The 27,203-nt window shown below is 41.4% G+C and overlaps 1 protein-coding gene across 1 annotated transcript in view; it reads left to right on the top strand.

Moving 5' to 3' along the window:
* Nucleotides 1-20,246, top strand: part of LOC135893919 (zinc finger MYM-type protein 4-like) — a 51,459-nt gene extending 31,213 nt beyond the window's left edge. Inside the window, exons 12-29 of the mRNA XM_065421888.1 lie at nucleotides 15-290; nucleotides 785-935; nucleotides 1,166-1,338; nucleotides 1,980-2,130; nucleotides 4,177-4,317; nucleotides 4,680-4,717; nucleotides 5,675-5,819; nucleotides 7,014-7,132; nucleotides 8,016-8,187; nucleotides 8,583-8,636; nucleotides 8,727-8,906; nucleotides 9,517-9,611; nucleotides 10,243-10,414; nucleotides 12,291-12,442; nucleotides 13,707-13,818; nucleotides 15,494-15,742; nucleotides 17,840-17,969; nucleotides 19,967-20,246. Of these exons, the coding sequence (XP_065277960.1) occupies nucleotides 15-290; nucleotides 785-935; nucleotides 1,166-1,338; nucleotides 1,980-2,130; nucleotides 4,177-4,317; nucleotides 4,680-4,717; nucleotides 5,675-5,819; nucleotides 7,014-7,132; nucleotides 8,016-8,187; nucleotides 8,583-8,636; nucleotides 8,727-8,906; nucleotides 9,517-9,611; nucleotides 10,243-10,414; nucleotides 12,291-12,442; nucleotides 13,707-13,818; nucleotides 15,494-15,742; nucleotides 17,840-17,969; nucleotides 19,967-20,174 (2,718 nt within the window). The 3' untranslated portion in view covers nucleotides 20,175-20,246. The remainder of the gene's footprint in view (nucleotides 1-14; nucleotides 291-784; nucleotides 936-1,165; nucleotides 1,339-1,979; nucleotides 2,131-4,176; nucleotides 4,318-4,679; nucleotides 4,718-5,674; nucleotides 5,820-7,013; nucleotides 7,133-8,015; nucleotides 8,188-8,582; nucleotides 8,637-8,726; nucleotides 8,907-9,516; nucleotides 9,612-10,242; nucleotides 10,415-12,290; nucleotides 12,443-13,706; nucleotides 13,819-15,493; nucleotides 15,743-17,839; nucleotides 17,970-19,966) is intronic.
* The last annotated feature ends 6,957 nt before the right edge of the window (nucleotides 20,247-27,203 follow it).

Genomic DNA, 27,203 nt, shown 5'->3' with positions numbered 1-27,203 from the left:
TTGCTTTCCAACAGAACCTGTTCAACAAGCCTGCAGGAATGAACTCCTCTGTGGTGCCCCTGTCGCAGGGTCAAGTCATTGTAAGCATTCCCTCGGGGGCAACGGTATCCGCATCAGGTGGCACTACCTCGACTGTCTCCCCCAGCTCCATGAGCAGCTCAGCTGCAGCTGGTCTCCAGAGGCTGGCTGCTCAGTCCCAGCAAGTCACTTTCGCCCGCACTGTTGTGAAACTCAAGTGTCAGCACTGTAACCGACTGTTTGCAACCAAACCTGAGCTGCTTGACTACAAGGTAATAAAGATTAGAGCTTTGAATGCAGATCTTTCTGAATCCGAAACAGACACAAAACCATAATGTGGGGCAATCTGGCAATAGTCCTTTGGTGTCTTGCTATGGCCAGCTATCCTGCAATTTGGGTAGTAGGTTCGGTACAGCAATACCACCATCAAAATTGGCATTGATTTGCTTCCTTTTTGATTGCCTCAGAAGAAAGGCAAAGGATTAAATGACTATGTAGGCAGCGTTCCTTCTTGCCTCTAGAGATGATCCCTTTGGTCAGGAGTGAAGCACATTGGTAGGTGCATCTATAGGAACCTTTCCACTCCCTCCTTGTGCTGCACCTGTTCTGCGGACTTTATTCTCCAGCATTATCAAATGGTGATTTTCACCAGCACTAGAAATCTCTTACATGTTTTTTTGTTTTGTTTTTTAAACTATTTAAAAATACTGGTTTTGGGGGGGAAAACAAGATTTGGCATAATTGAATTAGTCTCATGTAATTACAGGGTAAAATGTTTCAGTTTTGTGGGAAGACCTGCTGTGATGAATACAAGAAGAGAAGTAGTGTAATGGCAATGTGTGCATACTGCAAAATTGAGAAGATTATCAAGGAGACCGTGCGATTCTCAGGAATAGACAAGCCATTCTGTAGTGAAGGTAAGAAAAGGCAGGCCTGTGTGTCAGGTAAATCCTATCAGAAAGCATCCTGCCGTAAAATTAGAGCAATAAAATGAGAAATCTCATCTGTTAACCTAACTAGGTCTTTGTCCATACTTTACACTTTCATGATCAATTTTAATAAATTATCGTAAAGTCACAATTAACAGCAAGAACTAAACAAACACCTTAATTTGATATTTTTTTTTGTTCTTCCTTTGATGTCTTAGGTTGTAAACTGCTCTATAAACACGACTTGGCTAAACGCTGGGGAAACCACTGTAAAATGTGCAGTTACTGTTTACAGGCTTCCCCCAAACTGGTCCAGAATCACTTTGGGGGAAAGATGGAGGAGTTCTGCTCAGAAGAATGCATGTCTAAATTTACGGTTTTGTTTTATCAGGTAAGTAGCTTTCATGCATCACTTTCTGAAATGTAAATGCCATAACAAAAGAACTTCTGAAGCCCAAGAGCTGCGTGAAACTGTCTGCAGTGGACCTCTGCTTCCTTTAAAGATCTTGCATATCTGTGGGAGCTGAATGAAAAAGAAGTCTTCACTCTTTGGTGTTTTGCATTTGCTGTCAGAATTAGTCAGGTTATTTGGGTCTTCAGCCCTGCTTGTTCTCTGTCTCACTCTGGGGCACACTCAGCTCACCACCCTGTGCCTCTATAATTATAAAATCCTGTTTATTGGCTTTGGTGCTGCTCCTGGGCTTTGCAGGGGAGATAGCCAAAGGCAGAAAGGGGAATTGGATGCCCAGGTTCCCTTTGTGCCTTTGAATGTCCTTCCCACCCCCCACAAGTTGTTGTGAACACCAGTTCTACATATAAAGGAATCTTACAGGAGAACACAATCTAATGCTCTCATTCTTTAGGCTGTTTTGTGGCAGCGCCAATAAATGTTGCAGCTATTCTAAAAGTACCAGCATATAAGCTGAAAGCTTTTTTTGGAGGTAGGTGGGAAGGGGCTCACTTATATGCATTCATTGTTATCCTGGTATTTGAGTGTTTTTAATTTTTTTCCCCGTGCTGTTTTTTTTTTAGATGGCAAAGTGTGATGGTTGTAAAAGACAAGGTAAACTCAGTGAGTCTATGAAATGGCAAGGGGAGATCAAACATTTTTGCAACCTGCTTTGTATTTTGATGTTCTGTAATCAGCAAACTGTGTCTGAACCCCCACCTCAGAACAACACAGGTAAAATAGGATGTGAATTAGAACATACGAACAGAACAATTGCTTTGGATAATGCAGTATGACCATTTCGGGGAAAACTCAGTTCAGTGGACCTTTTCATAAATCATATAATGTACACACACATCCCCTACTGAGAGAATAGCCATTGGATGGACTCAGGTATATCCCGCATCTTGGCAGGGGGTTAGACTAGATGACCCTAGCAGTCCCTTCTAAACCTACAAAAACAACAAGGAGTCTGGTGGCACCTTAAAGACTAACAGATTTATTTGGGCATAAGCTTTCGTGGGTAAACCCCTCACTTCTTCGGATGCTTCTATGATACAGGGCCGTGTTTCTTAACCTTTTTTCCCTTCAACCTCCTTTGATCTTTTACAAAAAATAAATAAAAAATTGTGACCCCCTCTACTAAGCCAAAGCCCGAGCACTGTTGCCCGGGGCTGAAGTATATAACTTAGCTTCACGGGCCCCCCTGTGGAGTGAGGCCCCGGGCAGTTGCCCTGCTTCCCACTCCCTAATGCCAGCCTTGTACTTGTGATCCCTCCCCACCCAGGTTGAGAAACACTGATCTAGGGCTCTTCTGCCTCTTGTGACTTTAATCCTCTGTAGCGGAGAAACAAGATTTCTCTACGTGTTAAGTAGACACAAATGCTTAATGTAGAGAAAACGAGACAAATTAAAAATTACTTTTGAGTGTCACTGTTTGCAAAAGCCCATTTGATTAGAGCAATATCTGTTGCAGAGATGTCAGGCACCTGGTTTTCTTCAAGCAGCCCACATGGCAGCATCATATTTGGCAGAATCTAAGTATTCATTAAAAAATACACATTTGTAAACTTCATGATTGTGAAGACAAACTTTCAAATGTGAACTCAGTTTAACCAGTGCTGAGTTGTCTTCCCAAATGCGCAGACATTTTGAAACAATGACTCTGAGCTCCAGTTTCGTTAGGTGTTGACTCTTAAAATATTAGTGTTAAGCTTGATGTAAGCTGTAGCTATTCCTCACTGATTATTTGAACAGATGGAATGGGAAGGATGGTGACAATTCGTCCCAAAGGAATAGGAACTGTGAGTTGCTGTAGGGAATGAAGTGTTAGAGGGGAGGAAGACAGGAAGAGGAAGAGAAACAAAGGGGAGAAATAGTAGTGGTCCTAAAGAGGGGCATATTCTGCCAGTGAATGATAGTGACTGCAACACTAAGTTACTCACCAGATAATAAATAATATTAGTGTATTGTATGCTTCTAGGCCATATTCTACCCTTGATCCTTGTGCAAATCTCCTATTGATAGCAGTGGGACTTTTGCTGTGGATTGAGGGTAATATGTAACTCAGTAATTAATTTATACTCTCACGCCGTTACTAAAACATTTGACACGCCTGGTCTAGTGTGAAGTTTGTCAGTTAGTGTGTTTTAAGTAGAAAGGATAGTGATAGGTACCATGGCCCTGATTTTCAGAAGTTCAGGTTACCTGCAACTTCATCTGAAACAGATGTGCTACAGATGTGCAACACTTCTGACAATCTGGCCTCATGTGTCCGGGGTAGTACCAGAGACTGCTGGGAACAGTACCTTTGGTGAAATATGGTAAACATGGGGATTATGAATGTCAAGGACTTAAACCAGCCTTTGACAGTGAAGAGTCTCGTAGGGCAGTGTTACAATTCACCTGAGTTATTTAGATTATAAGGATTTTGGGGCATGGACTGTCTCTTATACTACTGTTTATACAGTGCCTAGCACAGTGGGGTCCCGTTCTCAGTTGGCCCCATGGTACTTATGTAATAAAACATAATAATACAAATAGGACCTTTCATGCTGTGATCAACTTCTGAGATGTCCCACTGACTGGGTAGCATGGTTTGCATATGGAATTTAAAGAAACAGATTTTTTTAATCTGAATTAAAAACCTGCAGTTGATACTTACACAAGCTTTTAACTATAAGACTGTATGTATTGGAGTGGAGGGTGGATCTTGCATAATATGTTAGACAACTATAATATTAATGCTTACACTAGATTTCTTCTGTTCATTCTAAACAGCAAACCTTTCCATGACACCAACTTCTTCATCAGGCCCTCCTTCTCTAAGGAAGGATTCAACTCCGGTTATAGCAAACGTGGTATCCCTAGCAAGTGCCCCTGCTGCCCAGCCCACGGTTAACTCCAACAACGTCTTACAAGGTAGAATTTCTCAATATGCAGTTTCAAAGTCTTTACATATTTTTTTCTTGAGCTTGTATTTTGGTTGTTCATAGGTCTGATAGGCAGCATTAGGTCCTGCTCCCATTGAAGATAACAGGCCCAGTTCTTCATTGCCCTGTACTTTGTGCCTTCATTTACACCACTGCAGAGCGAATGTAAAATGCTACCAAATTAGAATGGCGAGGTTGTCACATTCACTTTGCACAGGTGTAAATAACTACAATGTTAATTAAATTCAACAGAGAATTGGGCCCAATGGAGATTAATACTTGACCTCTGTAGGATGCGGGCCTTGCTGTTAGGCAATACAGAAATTAAGTTTATGCTGTTCTAATTAACAGGTGCAGTTCCTACTGTGACAGCAAAGATCATTGGAGATGTAAGTTTTTGCAAAAGAACCTTTAAACTTCCTCCTGCCCCCCGTCTCCCTCCCTCTGCTTTGCTCAGACACACTGATTTGTTAGAGATATTAGCCAAACATCAAATATCTCTGTTCCATATGTAGCGTTACAGCGGTTATTTGAACTGATTTTTTTCTGACAGTGACTGAGATTCAAGATACATCCAACTTGCGAATATCTTCATAGATAGCTAGAATTTTTACTGCATAGAGAAGTCTTTCTTCTGGTGTACACTGGTAAACTGCTGATTTGATGTTCTAAACTACAGTATGCCCATTAATGCAAATATATGTTCCCCCCTAGTGGAGTCTCTACTGTAATCTGATCATGCTGTTGGAATAGATGATGACAGAGAGAGAGATTCAGCACAGTGTGCAGGAAACTAGAAGCAAAACTAATCAGTCTGCTTACCGTCAAAAAAGTGATCCTAAAATTGACGGGCTTGTTTGTTCTACTTTAATATTTTTTCCCTTTTAATGACTTCACAGCAGCTTTCCTAGTTGATGGGATATTTCTAATTGCATTCCCCACATGGCATCTGAAAACTAAGCTATGTTCTTTCTGGGTCTTAGATATTTGTTAAACAGTTAAGGTTTCAAAATCAGAACTTAGCCAACATTATTTGTTATCTAAAACCAGACACTCTTGCGGGTTTATTCTCAGCAGTGTTGACAGTAATAAACAAAAACATCCTTTGCTTCACTGACAGAAATAAGAGAGAGATGTGAAGACACACGAGGAGCAAATAAGATACCATTTTTGCAATTTTTTTTGTGGTTACCACACTAACAGTAAAGCATGTTGCATACCAAATTCTCCATTTTTTAAATTACATCTGTATTATATTGCAGGAGGCTTGCATCTCATATTGTAACAAAATACCATAGCCAAATGTACTGAACTTACCATACTTTCTTTTCTGTATTTAAAACCAGGCTAGTACTCAGACAGACGCCCTGAAACTACCACCATCACAACCTCCAAGGCTTTTAAAAAACAAAGCATTATTGTGCAAGCCAATCACCCAGACCAAGGCCACATCTTGCAAACCTCATACCCAGAATAAGGAATGCCAGACAGGTATGTGTCAGATTGTCTTCCTTTTTAAAAAAAAGGCCTGTATTGCAGGTGAATGAGTAACATAGTGTGTGACAAGGATTTTTAATATTAAAATAAAAGGGTTTTGCTTGATTGCGTAGTGCTTTTAAGCATCATTTTGTGTTATAACTATATAAGACAATCTCTGTCTGCTTTTCTTGAAGTCCATGAAAACTGCATGTGGAATGCATCTTGGAATCAGCTCAAACTTTCACAAGGGTGCTATCATCAGGTTATAGATATGGAAAGTGAAGCAGGGAGGTCAAGTGACATGCTCAAGGCTACAGAGGGAGCTTGTGTTGCTCTAGGATTAGAATTAAGGAGTTTTTGGCTCCCAATTTGAGTACAAGACACAAGATCACACAGTCTAGTATTCATTGCAATCATCCTTCTTCTGATATACAGAACGGTGTATGAAATACCTCTTTCTCCCTCATTGTTCATGTATATGCTCACAATATTGTTTACATCTGAATTGTATACCTAGCAGTTGCTAATAATAGCACTAAAGTTAAATGTCACTTCCAGGGAAGATGCAGGGGATTTGCTAGAATAAGTCCATAAAAAGAGTGGAGTGTCAAACTTAAATCCAGTGTGGGTGAATTAAATAGTTAGATATGGAATAATCCATTTGACATGTGTAGGTGCAATTTTTAAATAAAATGCTGGCTTTTATTGATGCAGACACAGGCACAAATTTGGCATCCTCTTTGAATAATTGGCCTAAACATTTTAAGGCTACATTCTATTTCAAGTGAAATCAATTGTAAAACTCCCATTTGACCCTTTGCGACCAGGATTTAGCCCTTGCCATACAAAGGGGGTGGGAGCTAGTCCAGTGAAGAGTGGTCTAAGTCATAGCTCTTGACTTTCTATGATACATACATTTATCTGTCTTGACAGGAATACTGTCCTGTTTCAGGTAAATCTGTCTTATTACCTGGCATGTAATCCTCTGTTAAGAGCTAGGGGCAGGAGGTGTGCGCACAGCTATGTAGACGTGTCAGTCACTGGGATGAACGTACCAGGTTGTGCATGGGGAGATACAAGCAGAAGTCACTGTTAATGGAATTAGTAATAATAATTCTTCATGGACCACTCCAAGATATTACTGAGTTGTCAGACGCTCCCTTGCCTCTGGGAACCAAACCACTTTTATTTTTTTTAACATGACAGAGGAAGATGAAGTTCGACCCCAAATCCTTGTGGTGCCTGTTCCTGTACCAGTGTTTGTGCCAGTGCCCCTTCACCTCTTCACCCAGTATACGCCAGTTCCACTTGGGGTCCCAGTACCTGTAAGTTACCCTTCAGCTCATCTGACAACTCATGGTTCTGTTCAGTGGCCTGCAGTTTAAAGATTGGTTTCACTAGAACAAAGAACCGTGAGGGTTATATTTGTTCTTACTCTGTCTGAACATGTCCCAGTAGGCAGTATTCAGGGGGAAAAGATGGTTGCAAGAGCTACAGTCATGTCACGTTGCCTTAGAGGTCACTTAAAATTTAATACCCAGCCTCAAAAAGCTCCTCTGCTGCTGTGCCTTAAATTATAACCCAGGGGTTCCAACTTCATCATCAAAAGATTTGAATTAGAGAGAGATTTCCTAAAATCTTCAGCCTGAGTCTCTCTTATCTATAACCAAATATCTGGTTATGTAGCATTTCTACTACTCTCCCAGGGAGCTTTCAGAACCTCTAGCAAGGAAAGTACTGTAAACATCCTTTTAGGAAAAGAGTTAGCATAGGCTAATCCAATGTGAGAATCTCAGGTGCAGATTCAGATCCTGGTCTGTAGGTCCTAGAGTTTTCAGAGGCTGGAAGTGCCACAAAGACAATGTATTCAGACATTGAGTTCTTCTGGCACTCAAATCTCTGGTCAGTTATGGGGTTTGGAGGGAATCCCATCCGGTCTTCTTCTGCTTGATTGATTTTGGTCATTACGCAGGGTCATAAAGCTGGGCAGCAGGGGAAAGGGGTGGTGGTAAAAGGAATCGTTCAGGTTATTGCAGAGATACAGCAAGTTGTCCAATCTGCAGATAGACTAAAGGGGCAACACAGACTAAGTGCCAGAGGAAGAAAAATTGCTGGATCCTCTTTAATGCATTTGGTACGCAAAAAACTACTTCATGTGCGACAAAACAAGTCAAGCTCAGAAATCTAAACTTTCCTGCGTGTGTTTAGGTACCAGTTCCCATGCTTATCCCAACTACTCTGGACAATGCCGATAAGATCATAGAGACTATTCAGGATATCAAGGAGAAGATTCCCACAAATCCATTTGAGGCTGATCTCCTTCAAATGGCAGAAATGATTGCAGAAGATGAAGAGAAGGAAAAAACGCACTCTCATGGAGGTATGTGATCATTTTAAAAAGGATACTAAAGGAAGCATTCCTGTGAAAGGTAGGTAAATGTCAGCTTTCCCTGCATCAGACCAGATGCCCCTGCATCATGCTGTGATAAGCCTTCCTTTTGCCCCATCAGCAAGCTGCTGTTTTATTTTCCCAAGGGCAAATGTAGTGAAAATGGTCTTACTCCATAAGGGATTTTGGTTTCCTCTCTCTTAAAGCCAGGATGCCTTCTTGAATACTTTAAACACAGTCCACTATTCTTAGCCCAAGATTGACCGGTTAGTCTCCTGACCTTTTGGATCAATTGTATGAGCTAAGAAATTCTGCATTTCAGCTACTGTTTTAAATAAGTAAAATACTTCATGTCCATATGAATTCTAGTTGTTTTTTTTCTTAAGGATCCCAAACATCTGAGCATGAGCTGTTCCTGGACCCTAAGATATTTGAGAAAGGTTGGTATTTCATTTGTAGAGAGGACTTTGGTCCTACTGTACATCTTTTTCCTTTTGGTGCATTTTGTATATGGGTCCTCTTCGTTACAGATCAAGGCAGCACTTACAGTGGAGATCTAGAATCGGAAGCAGTGTCAACTCCACACAGCTGGGAGGATGAACTGAATCACTATGCCTTACGATCAAATGCCATGCAGGATCCAGACCCCGAGCTGAGGCAGTTCTCCAAAGGGGACGTGGAGCAGGACCTGGAGGCAGACTTTCCCTCAGGTTTGTGTAACATGTAGAAAAACACACTGTCACGTATTAAAAAAAATATACATGATTTGCTAGAAACTATCCTTCCAGTATCTTTATTGCAAGAAGTTAATTTGCCCACAAAGGGCAAATGCATGTTGTTAAAGCTGAAATACATCTTCTCTAATAGAGATACTTGATCCCAATAAGATAGAGCACGTTTGTTTACACTTTAAAAAACATAGTTTAGATGATTTGATAGAGAATAGTGGTTACTCTTCCTTGACTGCTTGTGAATTTGTCACCTCTCTGTCCTGGTGGGAGTCTTTCATGAGTACAAAGGATATCAGTTTAAGTACAGAAGCACATCAGTGTGTTGGGGTTTTTCCCCCTACTCTGAGAATTCCATGTCCCTTACATGGGAGTCCTCCATCTCAGAGCTTCCTTCTAGCTGACATAGACAGAGCTGCTTTTACAACTTTTAATACCACTGCTTAATTATCCAGTGGTAATGCAATAGGAATATCCAGATGTGGCATCTCTAATTTTAAGATACTTAGTAATGACTCAAACTCTCATTTCTAGATGGCCCCGTTAAATCATATAATTAATTTAACTTGTGCTGATGTTGTTTTGACTTTAGACTCATTTGACCCGCTCAATAAAGGACTGGGTCTCCACTCACGTTCGCGAGCAAGGCGGAGACATAGAGATGGCTTCCCACAGCCAAAAAGACGGGTAAGGAAAGCATCCTTCCATCTTATTAAAAACTCCATGTATCTAAGGTGCTAATCTTACGTGCATATTTACATCTCTTGAGTTTGAACAAACTCATCAGAATAAGGAAACAAAGATCAGGATTTGAAATATTTTATCTACATTTTATGTTTATTCTATAAAATTAGGTATTTTTGCTAGGGGGAATCAGTGTTCTTTTTATGGGGTAGCATTTAAAGAGTGTGTAGCATTTAAAAGCAACTCCTTTGGAGCCTGTATTTTTAGTTGTATAATAATGCAGAGAAAACTATCAAGTTTTACTCGTTTATGTATTTTAATCATGGGCTGTGGCATTGTTGTCCAGTGATTAGGGCAGGGGACTAGGCAAGGAGACCTGTGTTCTTTGTTTTGTCTCTGTCATTGACTAGCTGTGTGTGCAGAACCTCCCTGTGCCTTAGTTGTCCCTTCTTTAAAACGAAGTTAATATTTCTCCACTCTTTGTGAAGTCCTCTGACACTGTGTTATAACAGGAGCGTCAGGAGTGTAAGCGTCTAGTAGCTGGTCAAAGTGTAATGCACTTTTCCTGTGAGATCAGGTTAAAAGGGGTCCAGAATTGGGCACTGTGTTATGAGCTTTTTTGGATTTCCTGCAGGGGAGGAAGAAGTCCATAGTTTCTGTGGAGCCTCGGAATCTTATGCAGGGTTCCTATCCCGGCTGCTCTGTTTCCGGGATGACTCTGAAGTACATGTATGGGGTAAATGCCTGGAGGAATTGGGTCCAATGGAAGAATGCACAGGAAGACCAAGGGGAACTAAAATTTGGAGGTAAACTTGTTTCTATTGAAGCAAAACCTGCTACTTGGAGGGCAGCTGTTGTGATGTAGCTTTCAAGATGGAGTTTGGAGGCATGCCATTGGTACTGAGGCCCATGTCCCTGTGAGTGGAGTAAGGATTTTAGGAAACAGGTCTCAAGTTTCATGGCTATTGAGATATAGATATATAGATATATATATATATATATATATATATATTTTTTTTTTTTTTTTAAGTATCTTGTCTGTCTGTTGCTTTTAATCTATGTCACCTGTTGAAGCAGGACTCAGACTGAAATTTGGAAGTTGAACAGTATAAATATTAGTCATTCATGTCCCTGTAAGTGTTAATTTTATGCACATTTGTACTTGATTTGAAGCACAGGTGTGTTTTTAAAGTGCAGGGTTCTGATTGAGCTAGCATAGGGTAGGACCCTGTACTGACCTTTGTGTTGTCCCCATCTGTTTCTCCAGAATTTAAGCATTCATATGCCAATTTCGTAACTCTTCACTGGTTTTATAGTGAATGAAGAAGTAGAGAATCGGACCCTTCATTTCTTGCCCTCACAGTTACATAGAAAATCTTCCAAATGCATCCCAATGCCATGTTACAGCCAACCTGAAACTAGCTCCGAAAAGCATGAACCATTCCTTTCCTACCATTGGTATGTTGGCTCTGGAGCCTAATAATGATGGCTGAAATGTCAACCATGTTAACGTTTTCACTGGTGATGATTTTTAACAGAAGCATCCAGTAATTCTGGCAGAGTCTGAGTCAAATGTCATTGCTTCCCTTTCCCTCTTCCCTAGGCTGACCTAGGAATACACCAAGAGTTTTATGGGCATGCTTTCAGAGGCCAACTGAAAATTTGGCCCTTAATTTAGAAATAATAGTTGGGAGTTGTCCAGTGGTTTGGTTGCAGGGAAGTGAAGAAACTCATAGATTTTTAAAATACTTTTGGGGAAATAAACTTTTTTTAAAAATTTTCTGAAACAGAATGTGAGGGGTTTATATAAGAAAGTGGGAAAATCTTCTGATTAGGAAGAGAACGCTTCCCCTGTGCTCCTTTGGAATTTTTTTGTTATATGAGAACAGCTGGTTGTAGGTCCCCACAGAAATGCAATCCATTAAGTTTTTTTGTCTATCCTATTTTTTGCGGGTGAGGGAACTTCACTCATCTTCCTGCATACACCGAGGAGCCGCCTCCATGCCCAAACTTACCCCACAAAGGCTTTCTGTCTAGTCTGCAGAAGCAAGACTTCTAGGCTTTCTGTCTTGCCTATGGGATGGAGGGAGCAAGCCCAGTGCAAGAGTTCTCTGACCATTTATTCTGGAACCAACTCTTATGTTTGCTCTTCTTCCCACTCTCCATATCCTGGCTCTTTAAACTTTTAATTCCTTCCTCTCTTTAAGTAAATGAGTCAAACATATTGCACCCAACTCATTTCCGGAGCTACTAGGAAATGCTCAAGATCATTCTCCCATTCAATATTCCCCTGAATCCAGCTATAGAAATGAAATTGATTTATGAAACCTACACAGCCAGCCTAAAGTATAAGTCACTATTCCTTGGGTTCAGTGATCACACTACTGTACAGTCTTGCTTAGTTTTAAGTACCCACTTTCTTATTGGTCAGTTAAAATTTATATTGGTTACATATGGTGGCAGTTAAGGTTGTTAGTAAATATTCAGAAAATAATAACTGCTTCATAATTGTTAACTAACAAATGGGAAAGTGATGAACTGTTATTTTAGGTGTGAGTTGAGTTGTGTGTTGGAGATGGCTGTTGTAACAACTCTGCTCATGTGATGTACGGGACCAGGAAGTACAGAAGGACTGACCTGCAGAATGGAGTCTTACGTCTCCTGTGCTTCTATTCCCCACAGTTCGGCCTGTGAAACTCAAGGAGGATATTCTCTCATGCACTTTTGCTGAGCTGAGTTTTGGCTTGTGCCAGTTTATCCAAGAGGTGCGGAGACCAAACGGTGAAAAATATGATCCCGACAGCATCTTATACTTGTGCCTTGGAATTCAGCAGGTAACTCATTGAACTACTGCATTGCCAAGTGTAAATTAGATGTTTTTTAATGTAGTGTCTGTAGTAATTGGTAGCTGTTGGGAATTTATTTTGGAGATGAGGGCCACTTGGCTTATTCTTAAACCCTCACACATACCTCTAAAACCTGTCTGGCAGCAAGGGCAGGCCCTATCATGAGTGGTTAAGGAACACCCTTCCTTAACATGCTAGCATATCTGAAAAAAAGTCTTGGACTGCCATTGCTAGACAGTTATCACAGAGATACCACTTACAGAAATAATATCATGAGAACAATAAAATTAGAATTAACCAATAGGAACAAAAAATGTAACTAGTTATTGTGGCCTGCTTGCTTACTGTAAGCTGAAACGATGATAAACCCCAGAACCTTATAACCTTATAAAACGCAAAGTGACTCAGTTCAGGGTGGGACCAGTTTTTCCTTAGGTAGCATATTTGTTCACTGTCTCCAGTAACCATTCAGAGATTAGGGATCAAATGCTTTCCCGGGCATTAAACCTCATTTGGTTGGTTGTTGATTTGTCACCTTAACTTTTTTCACCAGACATGCTTGACAGAATGGAAGAAGAGCTATAAATTTGGTTTGCCTGTGACCAGCATTCAGGAAGATCAGAAATTTCTTAGCATTGCATTTTCTTTTCAAGCGAACTCTTTTTCCAGACTGGAGTAGAATGTATCCTAGTCCATTAGCCATTAAAGGACAATACATTCATGATGAAGATTGAACTTTCCCCTACCCCCCACCCCGATTACTGAGAACAAGCCTGCCTGTGACATCATAATAAGTCTGTGGTTGTGCCCTTTGTAGGCTTATATAAGATGCTGTCTGTGTTGGCAAGAGACGTTGTATTAACATATTTAAGCCCAGTTCATTAGAAAGATGCTAAAATGATTACGCCGGCATCTGTAGACAGAGCCATATTTGGGGATGTATTTTGTTGTGTTCACGGATGGTGAATTTTCAGAACACTGGTCTAGATCTGTGCATTAATAATAATTCTCGCCTGCATCTCCCATTTAATAAGAGAGGCCACTGCCCCTCTGTTTATCATACCTGGGATGCCAGTAAAATGCTTTGGAGCATAACACATTTGGAAATGCACATTCATTTTGAGCATAATTGTAAAGGAAGGCAAAGAGAAATACTGTAGGAGAGAACCAAAATAAATCTGACACCCTGTAACCTGTCAGCACTCTTCTATGTAACTATGAATTGTATCTCTTCCTTTCTTTTCTCTTGTAGTACCTGTTTGAGAATGGTAGAATAGATAACATATTTACCGAGCCCTATTCCAGGTTTATGATTGAACTTACAAAACTATTGAAAATCTGGGAACCTACAATACTTCCAAATGGTAGGACAATTATTTTTCATACTGTGTTGTTTTTATGTACCTGCATGACAGTGAAACCCATCTTTATAAATGAATGAGTTCTCAGGGGTGCGCCTTACAGTACAGGTCATCTGAAGAGTGCTGTGGCCAAAGAACAGCAGCATTGAACTACTCCATTAAGTCTACCATGATTAGGAGAATGATCTGTACTGTGAGGTGCTATCCTCCTCCCCTCTCCACAACATGTAGTCATTTGTGAGAGACGGGAATCCTGGATTCCGTATTCAACTCTGCCACTTACTTACTATGGGCCCTTTAGCAAGACACACTTAACCATCTCTCTGCCTCAGGTTATGCCTCTGTAAAATGGGTATAACGCTTCCCTTAGCCATATGTCATGGAGCTTCATGAATTAATGTTTGAAGTGCTCTTCATCTAGCATCTTTCATTGGAGGCTTTCAAAATATTGTTATAAATCCTCCCTCTGTTTCCTGCAGAGTTGGCTGGTTGATATACTTGGGAAGGGCACTGAACGAAACAAAGGTGGTAATTTTATAAATACAACTAAAACAGCTGAACACTTTTTTTTTTATATATATAACTAATTTGGATAGAGGAGATTGGTTTCAGGATACCAAAGAAGCTTTAGTGATTGTGGTGATTGCATACCTGGATCCGTGACCATCTCTCTGTGTATTTCCTTTAATAAATTAAAAAAAAAAAAAAAAACCACGCATTTACACGGTGCTACATCCACCAAGGCCTCTGATTGCCTAACACATCTGTGGGCTGGTCTACACCGGGGGGGGGGAATCGATCTAAGATACGCAACTTGGGCTACGTGAATAACGTAGCTGAAGTCGAAGTACCTTAGATCGACTTACCTGGGGTCCACACGGCGCGGGATCAACGGCCGCGGCTCCCCCGTCGACTTCGCTACCGCCGCTCGCTCCGGTGGAGTTCCGGAGTCGATGGGGAGCGCGTTCGGGGATCGATATATTGCATCTTAACAAGACGTGATATCGATCCCCGATAAATCGATCACTACCCACCGATACGGCGGGTAGTGAAGACGTACCCTGTGATTAACCTCCATAATACCTTTTCTTTACCTGCTTTCAGGTTCACTATGTCACAGCAGTTTATCTCCACGTGGAGGTATCTCACAATTATCCATGCTCTACACCCAAGAAGTGTAATGTTTGAGCACTTGTTTGAGCTATACAACATGAAACTGTGCTGAGGTCTTACTGAGATAAATAATGGCTGCTTTCCATTTGCTTTTGAAAAGTCTCACTGATCAATAGCTTGGTCTTTCTCATGCTTGATGGGTCATATTTATCCCTTGTGTAAGTGTATGCAGTTCTGTTGATTTCAGTCAAGTTAAATCTACTTACTGTAGATCTGAGTTTGACCTGATGTACAGTTCATTGATGCATCAGGTTGTCTAGGAGGATTTCATTTATATTATAATTTGGCAGGACCTGCCTTTTTAATGTAACTCCCCCCCCCCCCCCCATCCAACAGGGGTTTATTGCTTTCCTTAAACCTATGAAAATCCTCAGGGATCACATTGTGCCCTCAAGTCACTGCTGAAGCTGCTTACTCATACCTGAGGGCAGAGAGTTGCCCTTACAATGAGATGACTGTTTAGGAAAGAGCTGATTTTTACTTTTCCTTTACCCATTATCCTCAGGTTACATGTTCTCGAGAATTGAAGAGGAACATTTATGGGAATGTAAACAGCTCGGTGCATATTCCCCTATAGTCTTATTGAACACACTTCTGTTCTTCAATACCAAATACTTCCAACTAAAGAATGTCAGTGAGCATCTGAAGCTGTCCTTTGCCCACGTTATGAGACGCACCCGGACTCTGAAATACAACACCAAGATGACATACCTGCGTTTTTTCCCACCTTTTCAAAAACAAGAGGTAGAATCAGGTGTGTTGCTGCTTTCTAATTACTTGAGGTGGTTTTAATTTGGATTTACATAGCCCCAGGAGCATTGCCAATGCTTTATTTTAAAATGAGGAAAAAATGTTGTGCATTTTGCACATTTAGTAATATTTGGGCTTCTGCTGATATTTTAACTTCCTTCCCCTTGTCCCCCCCCCCCTTTCTTTTTGACTTCTAGCTGGGTTTAAAACCAAAATTCTGTATGAGCCCCAACAGCTGATAGAAACTTGTGGATGAGATGCCCAAAATATTTGAAAGATTTTCACTATCATTTTTAGAGCAGCCTAAGCACATCCAGTAATTCAAACCTAGAAGAAGAGTCATTCCCTTCCTGACGCGCTAATAGCTCAAAGGACCAGGCTCCTTAAGGTGCTGAGCACCTTTTACCCCCATTGAAGTCAGGGGCACTTGAGGTTAGTCTGCTTAGGTAGGATCTGCTTTGTAGTATGCACACCCTATCACACTGGAGCAGGCCCTAAGACAGACCAGCCACAGGACAACAGTTCAGATAAAGCCAAGCCAGCCAGAGCTGTTGACACACATGAAATTCAGGAGGAGGGAGTGGAAACTCTCCTTTTGCAGGCCCCAGATGTAGAGAGAGAGAGAGAATGCAGCTTTCCTTCGCTGCGGTAGTGGTTGAGCAGTGTATTAGTAAGCTGGGAAATGTTAAAGCTCCATCTGATTCTGTGAGGGGTGGCAGTGAGCCCTGGGAGAGGAGTTGGTGGTGGTGATGTTTGACTTGTTTGTGAATCGAAAACTCGGTGGAAGCGTGCTGACTGCCACTCATCAGACAGTGTCCTTTGTAAGGACAGCAAGCAGGATCATCAAGCTACTGCCTACTTGAGTTAATTCGGATAAGCTATGAATTCTCTCTATTAAGATAGATGCTATTGTTTGTGCGCTAGGTCTTCTTACCTTCTCCAGGAGGGGAGTAACGCTTCTACTCTTCCCTCCTCGAGTTGAAGTCCTTGATAAGATGGATAACATGCACTACTGATTTTCTAAGTGAGTGACCATAAAGTCTCTCTTAAATGCTGGTCAGGTGGTTTCTGCTGTTGTGCCATTTTATTCATACAATCTTTCACGGGGGAGGTACTTTGTAATATGTCTGGTCTGATTGTTCTATGGGCTCTGGAGGATACTGGGCAAATTTCTACATTGACTTACACCGTGTGTAGCTCCATTGATTCCAATAGTGTGACAAGTCCGTGCAGAATTGGGCCACTATGTCTTAGGCTGTAGTGTAGACATAGCCTAGGTTGGCAAAACTTATGTCGCTCAGGGGTGTGAATATTCCACCCCCCTGAGCAACATAAGTTACACCGTCCTAGCACTGTGCACACACACGCTTATGTCAGTGGGAGAGCTTCTCCCATCGGCATCTTCACCACACATGCCGCCGCGGTATTGGTCCAGCTGCATATACAGATATAGCCTTAGTTTTGGAACTTACCAAAAATTCATTCTGTGTCCTGGCAAAGGTCATTTGCATAAGCAAGATACACTGTGTGGTAGATCTTGATTTCATTTTTATACAACTGCTATTAAAAGCAGTGGGGGTCTATGCTCTGAAGGTGCAGCAGGTGGAGAAAAGCATAGTGGCAGGTAAGTGGATGTGTCGTGGAAAGGATGTACGCACTCGGAGGTAGATGGGGAACAGACACACCGAGGATGACCATGCATTGGTACTATGGTGTTCTAGCATTTGAGCTGTGGATGGGGGCGAGGGTCTTATCAGTCACTGTAAACCAGCATTAAGAAGGTGAAACTAAATATTGTTTAAGCAATTACATTTTCCTGATCCAGCATTTCAATCTGTGTAGAAACAGATCCTTTCTGTTATGTTGGGCTCCTTTTTAACTATCAGCGACACAAATGATGGCATTCATTTGATAACGTTGTTTCCAGTGTTTGACTTGGCAGTGCCAGTTTGCATGAAAAGTGATCCTCTCAAACAGCACGTCATTTATGCGCTGCGCAAAGCCCCATCAGGGTGCAGAACTTAAACCAACCAGCTTCAGCTTACTGTCACAGAGGAGGACTGTTCTCCACTGAGCTCATGTGTCATTTTCCTGTATCCAGATAAGTTATCTGTAGGAAAAAGGAAACGGAGTGAGGACGAGGAGGTTCCAACAGCAGTGGAAATGGCTGAAAACACAGATAACCCTCTGAGATGTCCAGTCCGACTCTATGAGTTTTACTTGTCAAAATGGTGAGTGATTGGCACAGCCTACTTTTGGATTATACTTGGACCAGATTGTGCCCTCCTGCAAGGAAACCTGTGGTGGGGTAGGGCAACTCTGCAGCTCCTCTGGGGGAGTTTTCTTCAAACACCCCACAAGAAGGGGGTTCCCACACACACAGTTACCCTGCAAAGAAGCAAGGAAGTTATCCATCCCCCAATCCCTATTGAGCCCCTCAGGATCAGGGTCACCCAGCCCTTTGCCTCTGCACAGGCTCTGAGGCTCCCTACTCCTCCTCAACAACATCACAGCTCAAATGGAGCCAGGCACCAGCAGATCCTCCAGGGTTCAACCAGTGATGGGGAAATGCTGTCACATGGTAATACAGCTGTGGTTTGCATTAACTTTGCCAAGAGTTCCCCGGGCTGGGTGGGGGAAGAGGGGTGGAGGAAGATGCAGTAACCCCCGCCATTCCTTTGCCCTCATGCTCACGGATTCTGGACCCTGCAGAATGATTGCAATCTGGCCCCTTGCACCGAGAAGTAGAGCCAAGCTCTACAATGCAGTAATCCATTGCGCAAGATAAGCAACGTCTCAGTCGCACTTTCCTCGTTAAGCAGGGTGGAAGAGTGTGACTAGAGGTAACAACTAGAGATGCTGACATTTACTTGCTGAAAGATGAGATTAACTTTACTCCAGAAGTCACAAAGGAAGCCACAGAACAAGGATGAACGTATAAATCAGTGGTCCCCAACCTTTTTTGTCTGGCGGGCGCCAGACGACGAGCTACGGAGGACCATGGCGGCGGACGAGCATCCGCTGAAATGCCGCCAACAAGCAGCAACGTCAATAGGCGTCGCTGCCAACAAGCAGCAGCATCCAGAGGCGTCGCCGCTGAAATGCCGCCGAAAATCGGCGGCATTTCGGTGGATGCTCGTTCGCCGGCCAGTACGCGGGCGCACTTAGACGCCCTGGTGGGCACCATGGTGCCCGTGGGCACCGGGTTGGGGACCCCTGGTATAAATCATTCAGTCTCTCCCCCACTCTCCACTTAAGATCATTGAGCAATGGAGTTCAGTATTATTCTCTCTCAAAAGAACATACATGCCAGAGAGTGACATATCATTAGTGCCCGCTAATAGCCCTGTAAATCATTCTCTGAAACACACACAACCAAATTAGGGCAAAATAGCCCTGCCCAGGCAAAGCCACGTCCAGCAACCCCTCTCCACTCCCTGCTCCTTTCACACACATTCCTTGTGTTCACTGGTGTCATTCTGAGCTATCCCACATTTGCAGCACCACCTCCTATGACATCATAGTTCAGCCTCTGCAGTAGGGGCAAGTGGCAGTGAAAAGCCTCTTTCACTTTCTGGATTTTAATGTGACAATTCTAAAGCCCAGCAGGGAGCTGAGGCTTTACACTCCTTGCTCCGCAAGACTGCAAGGCACTCTCTGATTCTGAAGGTCAGTCTTTCAAGTGGATGGGTTCACCATTCTGCTATCACTAACAGGCAGGCGAAGCTCTGGTTTTGTAGATCACTGGCTCTTGTACCCTCAGTATCCCAAAGAACATTTAAAAGTTATCAAGTGTCCCAGGAAATACCAGTAATGCCGTTAGCCTGCATAGACTTAGCCGGAGTTCCCATGTTGCCTTGAACACTAGAACCAGTTTTGTTCTGAGATTGAACGTTAATTGTGTTAAGATGGTGATGCCATGTAATGGGATGAAACTGCAATTGAAGAACCACCTCTATAAGGAGACGCAGCTATTCTGTTTGGTTCTATAAATAGCTAATGCCCTTTGAGCTGGAGACGGATTGGCAACTCGCTGCAATGAAGGGCAGAGATTGAGGCACTAGAATGGAGATCCAAATTTTACTGTTTAAATTGTAGTTATTCCAGTCTCAAGGTAATGTCAGGTAGTAGGTCTAAGCTACTTTCCCTATGTCTCTTTAACTGTGCTGTAAACAGGACTGCTAATGCTGCCTTCTGATACATAGTCTTCCTTTCTTTACACTAACAGTTCTGAAAGCGTGAAGCAGAGAAGTGATGTGTTTTACCTTCAACCTGAGCGTTCTTGTGTACCTAATAGCCCTATGTGGTACTCCACGTTGCCAATAGACCCCGGGACCTTGGACATCATGTTAACACGTATTCTTATGGTGAGGGAGGTACACGAAGAACTTGCCAAAGTCAGATCAGAGGACTCTGATATTGAATTGTCAGACTAACTGAAGTGGGGTATTTTCCTTTCAATACACATTGCAAGTACCAAACTGTGAACACATCCAGCCTTCAGAAAATGTTGTGTATCAAATAAGCCAAGTTAACGTCACTACACAGGCATATTTTGAACCACAATGGATGTGCAAACTGGAATCAGAAGGAAGCAAACTACTTTAAGCTGCAAGAAACGCCAGTGTCCAGTGCAGTGATAAATTCTCTAAACAAACTCAAGAATGAACCTGTTCAAGCGGTGCATAAATCCTTCATTTGTTTGGGATTAAAACAAAATTGTGAAATATTTTTAAGCAAAGCTGTTGTATAAATTCTACCATAGTAACCATGGGCATAGAGAACTAGACTGTGGCTCACATGACTTTGCAGCCCGATGGCTGGCAGCCATTGCTGCCAAAAAGCATGTGGACAGGAGACACAGTGCAGTGAGGTCTAGACAAATAGACACCTTCCGTTATGTATACACACACTTTTTTAAGTTTTATTTTATTTTTTACTTGGATCAAAGATTAAGAAAGATATTAAGCCAGAAGTCAATGTTATATCTGCCAGATTACTACCCTAGTGGATGACTACCTGGACTGCGTTCAAACAGTCACATGACCCCAGAGTCTAGCTCTTAGTCCATGCTAACAACTACGACTCTGTTGGATCTCTGATGTGGGGGAGATGCTATAAGTCAAGCATCAGAGCAATCACGTTATGGGACAAAAATCTCTGGAATACATATAGGAGAACGAGGGTCTAGGGCTGTGTGCAGAAAATCTCCTGAATAGCCTCTGCAGTCTGTTGATGTAATCGAGCAAATGCTGTGGTGCGCAAAAATAGTTGTTTTGGAGGGAGTTGTTTTGGTTTGGGCATAAGGCAGCTTTCCTTCCCTTTTCCCCCCCCCCCCCCCCATTCCCACCTAATTCTTTGTTTTTATACAGTGCAAGTCTGGAGGGCCTTGTCATTTCAAAGTGAAGATACTCTTTCCACCCTTTCAACGCGTGCAGTATTACTTTTGACAACAGAACTGTGGTAGAAAAGTACCTTGTGTGGTTTTTTACCCCACCCCACCCAAAGAAATTTAGTGATAGTGTTGGAAATTGAAATATTTTTTTTCAATGGCTTGGCTGTTACTGTATCTTTTAAAAGGGGAATCTCCCATACTGTATCCAGAGGACAGGACACTGATTAGGTAACATCTGTCTCTCCATTTTCTCAAGCTTAAGATGCTCGTTTCTAAGGACGACAGGTCATACAAGACTATTTTTAAAGAGAATTGTACTTTTTTTAAAATCAGTAGTTGCCCAACTTCTGTAGCAGGGGGTTTGATATCTGACCCTCTCACTGCAGTTTCAGGAGTTGAAAATCAACAGCCTTGAATTAAATTTGTTTTTTTAATTTTCTTTACTTTTAGCAGCAACAAAGGTAATTTAAACAAGACAATTGGAAAGTAGTCTATTGACGTTGTGTACTCGGTAGTCCTGTCCCTGCCTGTAACAGATTTCACTGATGTATTTTTTAATACAGAAAACTGTGTGAAAAGTAAACCTGCCCCTGATTCTGTATGATCCAAGCCCATCTGTGTCTGTCATTTCTGATCGGAGACTGTTTACTTCACATCTTGTCCTAAAGCTGTGGGGGAAAATACCCTGGCCATTATTACCCTACCAATAAACTACCCAGAGACTTGGAAGCTTAATGATCTCAATTACATTAATTTTACAGTATATAAATACTAACCTTCTCCCTATAGTAATATTAAAAGTAGTTAGATAGCAAACACACAGTTTGTGTTTGGACAGCTGATGTGTTTCAGGAAGAAAAAATATCCCTATGCCTTTAACTGACAACAGATACCGTATGGTTGGAAAAAAACAAAAAACCCCACAATCCTATTGCCCCTAAAAAATAAAACAAGTAGTGTTTCAGTTGCATGCAGGTCTACCCAGAACCTCACATCACAGGAAATATCCATGAATTATTGTAATTCTTGGACATTCCTCATGAGTGCAGCTATAATGTCTTTGTCAGGTTGTTGTTTTTTTCCCTTTCTATTAGAGAGTTGTGTGAATTTTTTTCAATGAATAAGGGAAACAGTCAAGACATCCTGTTAGGTTTGTTTTTAAACAAAAATTTCTGGTTTTCCCTGGATAGAAGTTACAGAAATATTCCCGTAGAATAAAATAGTATATTTGTATATGATGGGTGACTTACTCATTTTTCTTTCTCTCTGGAGAACCTCACTCTTTTGTTGTCTATGGAACTACAGAATGTCAGTTTGTTCCAGGTTCTTGGAATGAAAAATAATTACCCCTCATATCCTCTTAGCAAACAAATCTATACTACTTTAGCCTGATGGATTGAAAGCAACGTTGGTGAATGTTGTATGTGTCTTTTTATTTAATTTTTTATACGATAAACAGTTAATTGCCGTTTTGGTTCTTTTTGTCATTAACAGGACAATAGTTCAATTTTTTCCAGTGTAACAACTTCTGCTTTGTGGCTCTTTGTAAGAGACAATATGCATTTCCTCGATATTCCAGTGCTGCCTCAGCCTCTCAGATCTGTGGTTGTTTTGATTGGACTCAACACTGAGGCAAGATCTGTTGTATCGAAGATTTCAATATATATTAATTACACACACATAGTTTCAAAGTTACTGGGTATCCTAAAACACTTCCTTTATTTTTATTATAAATAGTTCTATCGTATTGCTTGCTGCCCAGGCAATACTCTTCGTAACTTGAAATGTTCTATTTAAGGAGAAAAATCCCTTTTTTAGTCTGCACGTGGCAAAGAAATGACAGTGGTGAGTGCAAGCAGGACAAACAGAAGATGCTGCTTCCTGCCAATAGGTTTATTTGCTTATTTTTAGGCCTCCTAACCCAATGACACTTATGATTTTCAAGTGTTTCTTTTCTGGGCGCAGATAGGACAGCATAGCTGTTAAGATTGTTTCGCTTGAGGGCCTGGAAGCCAGGCTGCCCAGTTATATATTATAGGGTATATTACATAGTGAATTACAGCTAGAGCCAATCATTTGAGACTATCGATTTTGCAAAGATTTTAAAAATGCCTTTTGGGGGCGTGGTTGTCCGCTGCCCAATTCTGACATTTTCTAGTGGGATGCGTCCTGAAATATGCTGAGCATCCTGTATGTGCTGATCTCCAGCTTCCATTGACTTCAGAATCAGGCACAAAGGAAAGATGCATGGTTCATTAATTATTCCATTGACCTCATTAGCCACTGATCTAAAAAAAATCTGCATTCAGCTGGCAACAGTCTCCAGTTCAGTCATGTCTCCTCACAAGCTTAAAGTAAAATGGCAGCAGTGGTATCAGTTTATTTCCTAAGGGTACAGTAATATAATGGCCAAGCAGTACTGAGGAAGCTTTAGAGCCAAGGTTATGAACTGTTGCCTTACAAAACAGCTACAGTGTATAAAACCTTGTGTACTGTGCTCCTTCTTCAGTCTCCATGCTTCATGTATAAAATGAGGGAGGGCATTTGGAGTTTGGCTGGCCTTAACAAAGCATGGTTGCATTCTCTTGTTGCTTTATGTGTTACCCTATTTAATGTTCTTGATCAATCCAGTGGATTCAGAATCTGGATTTGCTCTCTGCCGCTGCTGCTCTACAGTATGTTCCAAGTAGAAGGGAACATCTTTGCAGGCCTGAAAGAAGGAGCTAGGTTTGAGCAGCCAATTTAGCAGACAAGTTGCAGAAGACTGATGGAATCTACCTATGTTCACTGTATATACTGGGTATATTTATACCTCAACCACTACAGCAGCAGTGCAGTGTAGACACTACCTACGCTGATGGGAGGGGTTCTCCCTTCATAGGTAGATAGGCGGTAGCTAGGTCAACAGAAGAATTCTTCCATCAGCCTAGCACTGTCTATATCTTGGGGGTTAAGATGGCATAATTACATTGCTCAGAGGTGTCGATTTTGAGAGCCGTAGTTATGCCAATGCAAATTCCCAGCGTAGACCAGCCCACTGTAAATCTTTTTTGGAGTCACAAAACTTTCGAAGCCCATTGAATCCTTCTCTAGTTGTAAATTGCATCATGTGTCCAGAGAGCAACATGAATCAGACTTTTCTTAGTTCTCAAGAGAAATTGTGCAGCCAATGTCAAGGCATGGCAATTTCATACTGGATTATGGATTACTGGGTGAGAAGTGGCAGACCAGCTGCTGGTTTCTTATTTCATGTACTGTGGATGATAGTTTTATCTTTCTTCTGCCGTAGTAAAGCTGAATCATGGAGTCCAGTTTTGCCCTTAAGAGCTGCAACTTTAGAGCCAAACCCTGCTTGCATTACACAAGTATTACCACTGGAGTAAAATTTGTACTTGTTAGGGCTCATCTACATTGGCATAGCTCTGTCTTTCTCAGGGTTCTGAAAAATCCACACCCCTGAGATTGTTAAACTGACCTAGCGCTAGATTGGCAGAAGAATTCTTCTGTCAACCAAGCTACTGCGTCTCAGAGAGGTGGATGACCTATGTCTACACTGAAGCATTGTGGCTGTTTAATTGTAGGCATACCCAAAGACAAGCAGTCTATTGCCATTTTATGGCTCTGCTCATAGATTCATTGAAAGATGACCGAGCAGGACAAGATTTTACATAATAATTTTAATCCCTCATTCTATTATGGTCAGTAGCTTGAGAACCATCTGTAGCTCAGTAAAGCCAAGGAAAGCATGGCCAGGAATTAGCCCTACCCATACATGTACCAGAAATATGAATACATTTTTGCTCAGGGAAAATTGAGCTGGAAAACAGAGGGTACACACTTTGTGCACAATAGGGTTGTATTATGACTGTTTTGACTAGTTTGCTTTTAAAACTGGGATTTCCAGCTGTAAATCTCAGAGATGAGAGTTTAAAAGGGAACATTATGATCATCTAGTCTGACCACCTGCCTATAGAATTTCACCCAGCAATCCCCCCCCCCCAAGCCCACAGTGTCTGGTTGAGCATGTGTAAAATCTTGTCTGTGATTTTCAACAAAAAGTCTCTTGATGCTTTTTGGGGTTTTTTGTTCTGTTGTTTTGCCTTAGAAGGAAGTTATTTTGCACTTGCCAAGGGGTAATGGAATATTTAAATAAAAGTGGAGAATCTACAGCTGCTGCACTGTATTCCCAAGAGCTCTGCGTTGCAAATACTTTATCATGTTTGGTTTTGGAGTCAGTTTATGCGGACAAGTGATTTTTGTATAGCAGGTGAATAATGTTAGATAGGCTTAAGGTGTATGCGTTCCATCATTCTGCATGCAGTGTTTCTTATTCAAAGAAGATCCAACCTAATCAACAACATGATGTGCAGCAGAGATGGAACAAGTCTATGGTAGTCCTAATTTACAAGTTCATAGGTCTAGAATTCCAACCTCTGTCTAACAAGTTTTTTTGCTATTTAGATTTGAGGAAGAGGGTTATGATGGTGTTCTGGCCAACAATTTTTTTTTCTTTTTAATTTATAAAAGTTAGAGGCCACATCTATTGAAATCAATGGAACTACACTTGTTAATACCAGCTGTAGATCTGGCCCAACATGTTGAAAAATTCTAGAATGGTTTTAAAAGTTTTAACGGTTTCATAAAATCCAGACCCCTTGGATTCTCCGATGCCTAGTTCTTAAACACTGATAAGATGGTAACATTCAGCTAAGGATTTTCGGTGCTAATTGGTGGAGGTTTGTGTTTAACAACTGGAATTTCCCAACCTCACTCTTGACTGGGGGGTAAACAATAAAATGCAAAGGGCAGCTCTTGAAAAGTGGTCAAGTTTTAAAACATTGAAAATCAGATCATCATAAAGGTACAGTCCATTTCATTGACCAAAATCCAGCCTGCATTCTCGGTGTCCAGACTACGTGGGTACAGCAGCTGGATTGGGTATGGAATAGATGGCTCTCATGGCTTATCCACAAATGAACAGACTATCTTGTGTGGAACTGCTTCATGTTTTAGTAGTTCCTACATGTGTGTATAACTCTAACAACCAGAATATACCAAAGGGCACAGTCTGGATCTGTTGGGCAGCTAGTGACCTTAACAAAATTCTCTGAGTGTTTGACAAAAGGACTGAAACAGGACTCCTGCATTCTAGTTCCAGCTCTGCAATTGACTCATTGTGTAGCCCTAGACATAGCTACATTATAAAAACTGCTCCTGTCCTGTAGATGAAAGCCTTATTTGAGTCACTTGCCCCTCTGTACCTCAGTTTCCCCATCTGTCAATTAGATATACTTTCCTACCTCATGGGTGTTACAAGACTAAATTCTGTAAAGTGCTTTGCAGGCCTCTGATGAAAGGTGCTATGCAACTGCAAAGTATTACTTTAAAAGGCCTAAATGGGTAAGTAGTGAATAAATACCTCTTATAAAAATCAGCTTTTTAAAAAAGTGGAGATGGGTGTAGTTAAATGTGTGGCACCTAAAAGACAGGTTATTCACTCGCCAGCTGGGCTGGCTGGCTAAGGATGTTTTTTGTTTATCCGCAATACCTGTATTCTGGAAAATTGACTAAACGTTTTTCAACCTGGCTGAAAGGTTAAATCCTTGTTTCACATATAATGGCAGGATCCCAGTTTAAAGTTATGTCTTGTAACCTGTTTTTATTTTTAAAAAATCCAAAGTTTAAGCTCTTCAGGGCAAGGACCATGTTTTCCTATGTGTTTTGTACAGGACCTAGCGCAATGGGACTCGATCCTGTTTGATGTCTGACTGCTACCATAATTATATCAAGAAACTTCAAAAGTTGTGGCACGCACCAGCAAAACTTGAGGGGAAAAAAATCACTTTGTTCCCCCTATTCTTCTATAATTACATACAGCTAAGCCCAAGTCCTAGTTTTCCTTTTCCATTTCCCTGCTTTACAAAAGAATTTTCATATACATCCTATTATAACAATTTTTAACTTCTGTCCCTGAAGGTTTTGGGGATCTTTACACTACTTATGTGGACAGATTTACAAAAGAATAAGGCCACCTGCCATTGTAATAAGCCATCAATCACTTTGCTTGATG

This window comes from Emys orbicularis, chromosome 23 (assembly GCF_028017835.1).
Source record: "Emys orbicularis isolate rEmyOrb1 chromosome 23, rEmyOrb1.hap1, whole genome shotgun sequence".
NCBI lineage: Eukaryota > Metazoa > Chordata > Testudines > Emydidae > Emys > Emys orbicularis.
Note: the sequence above shows the minus strand (reverse complement) of the source record. Positions and strands in the feature narration are given on the sequence as shown.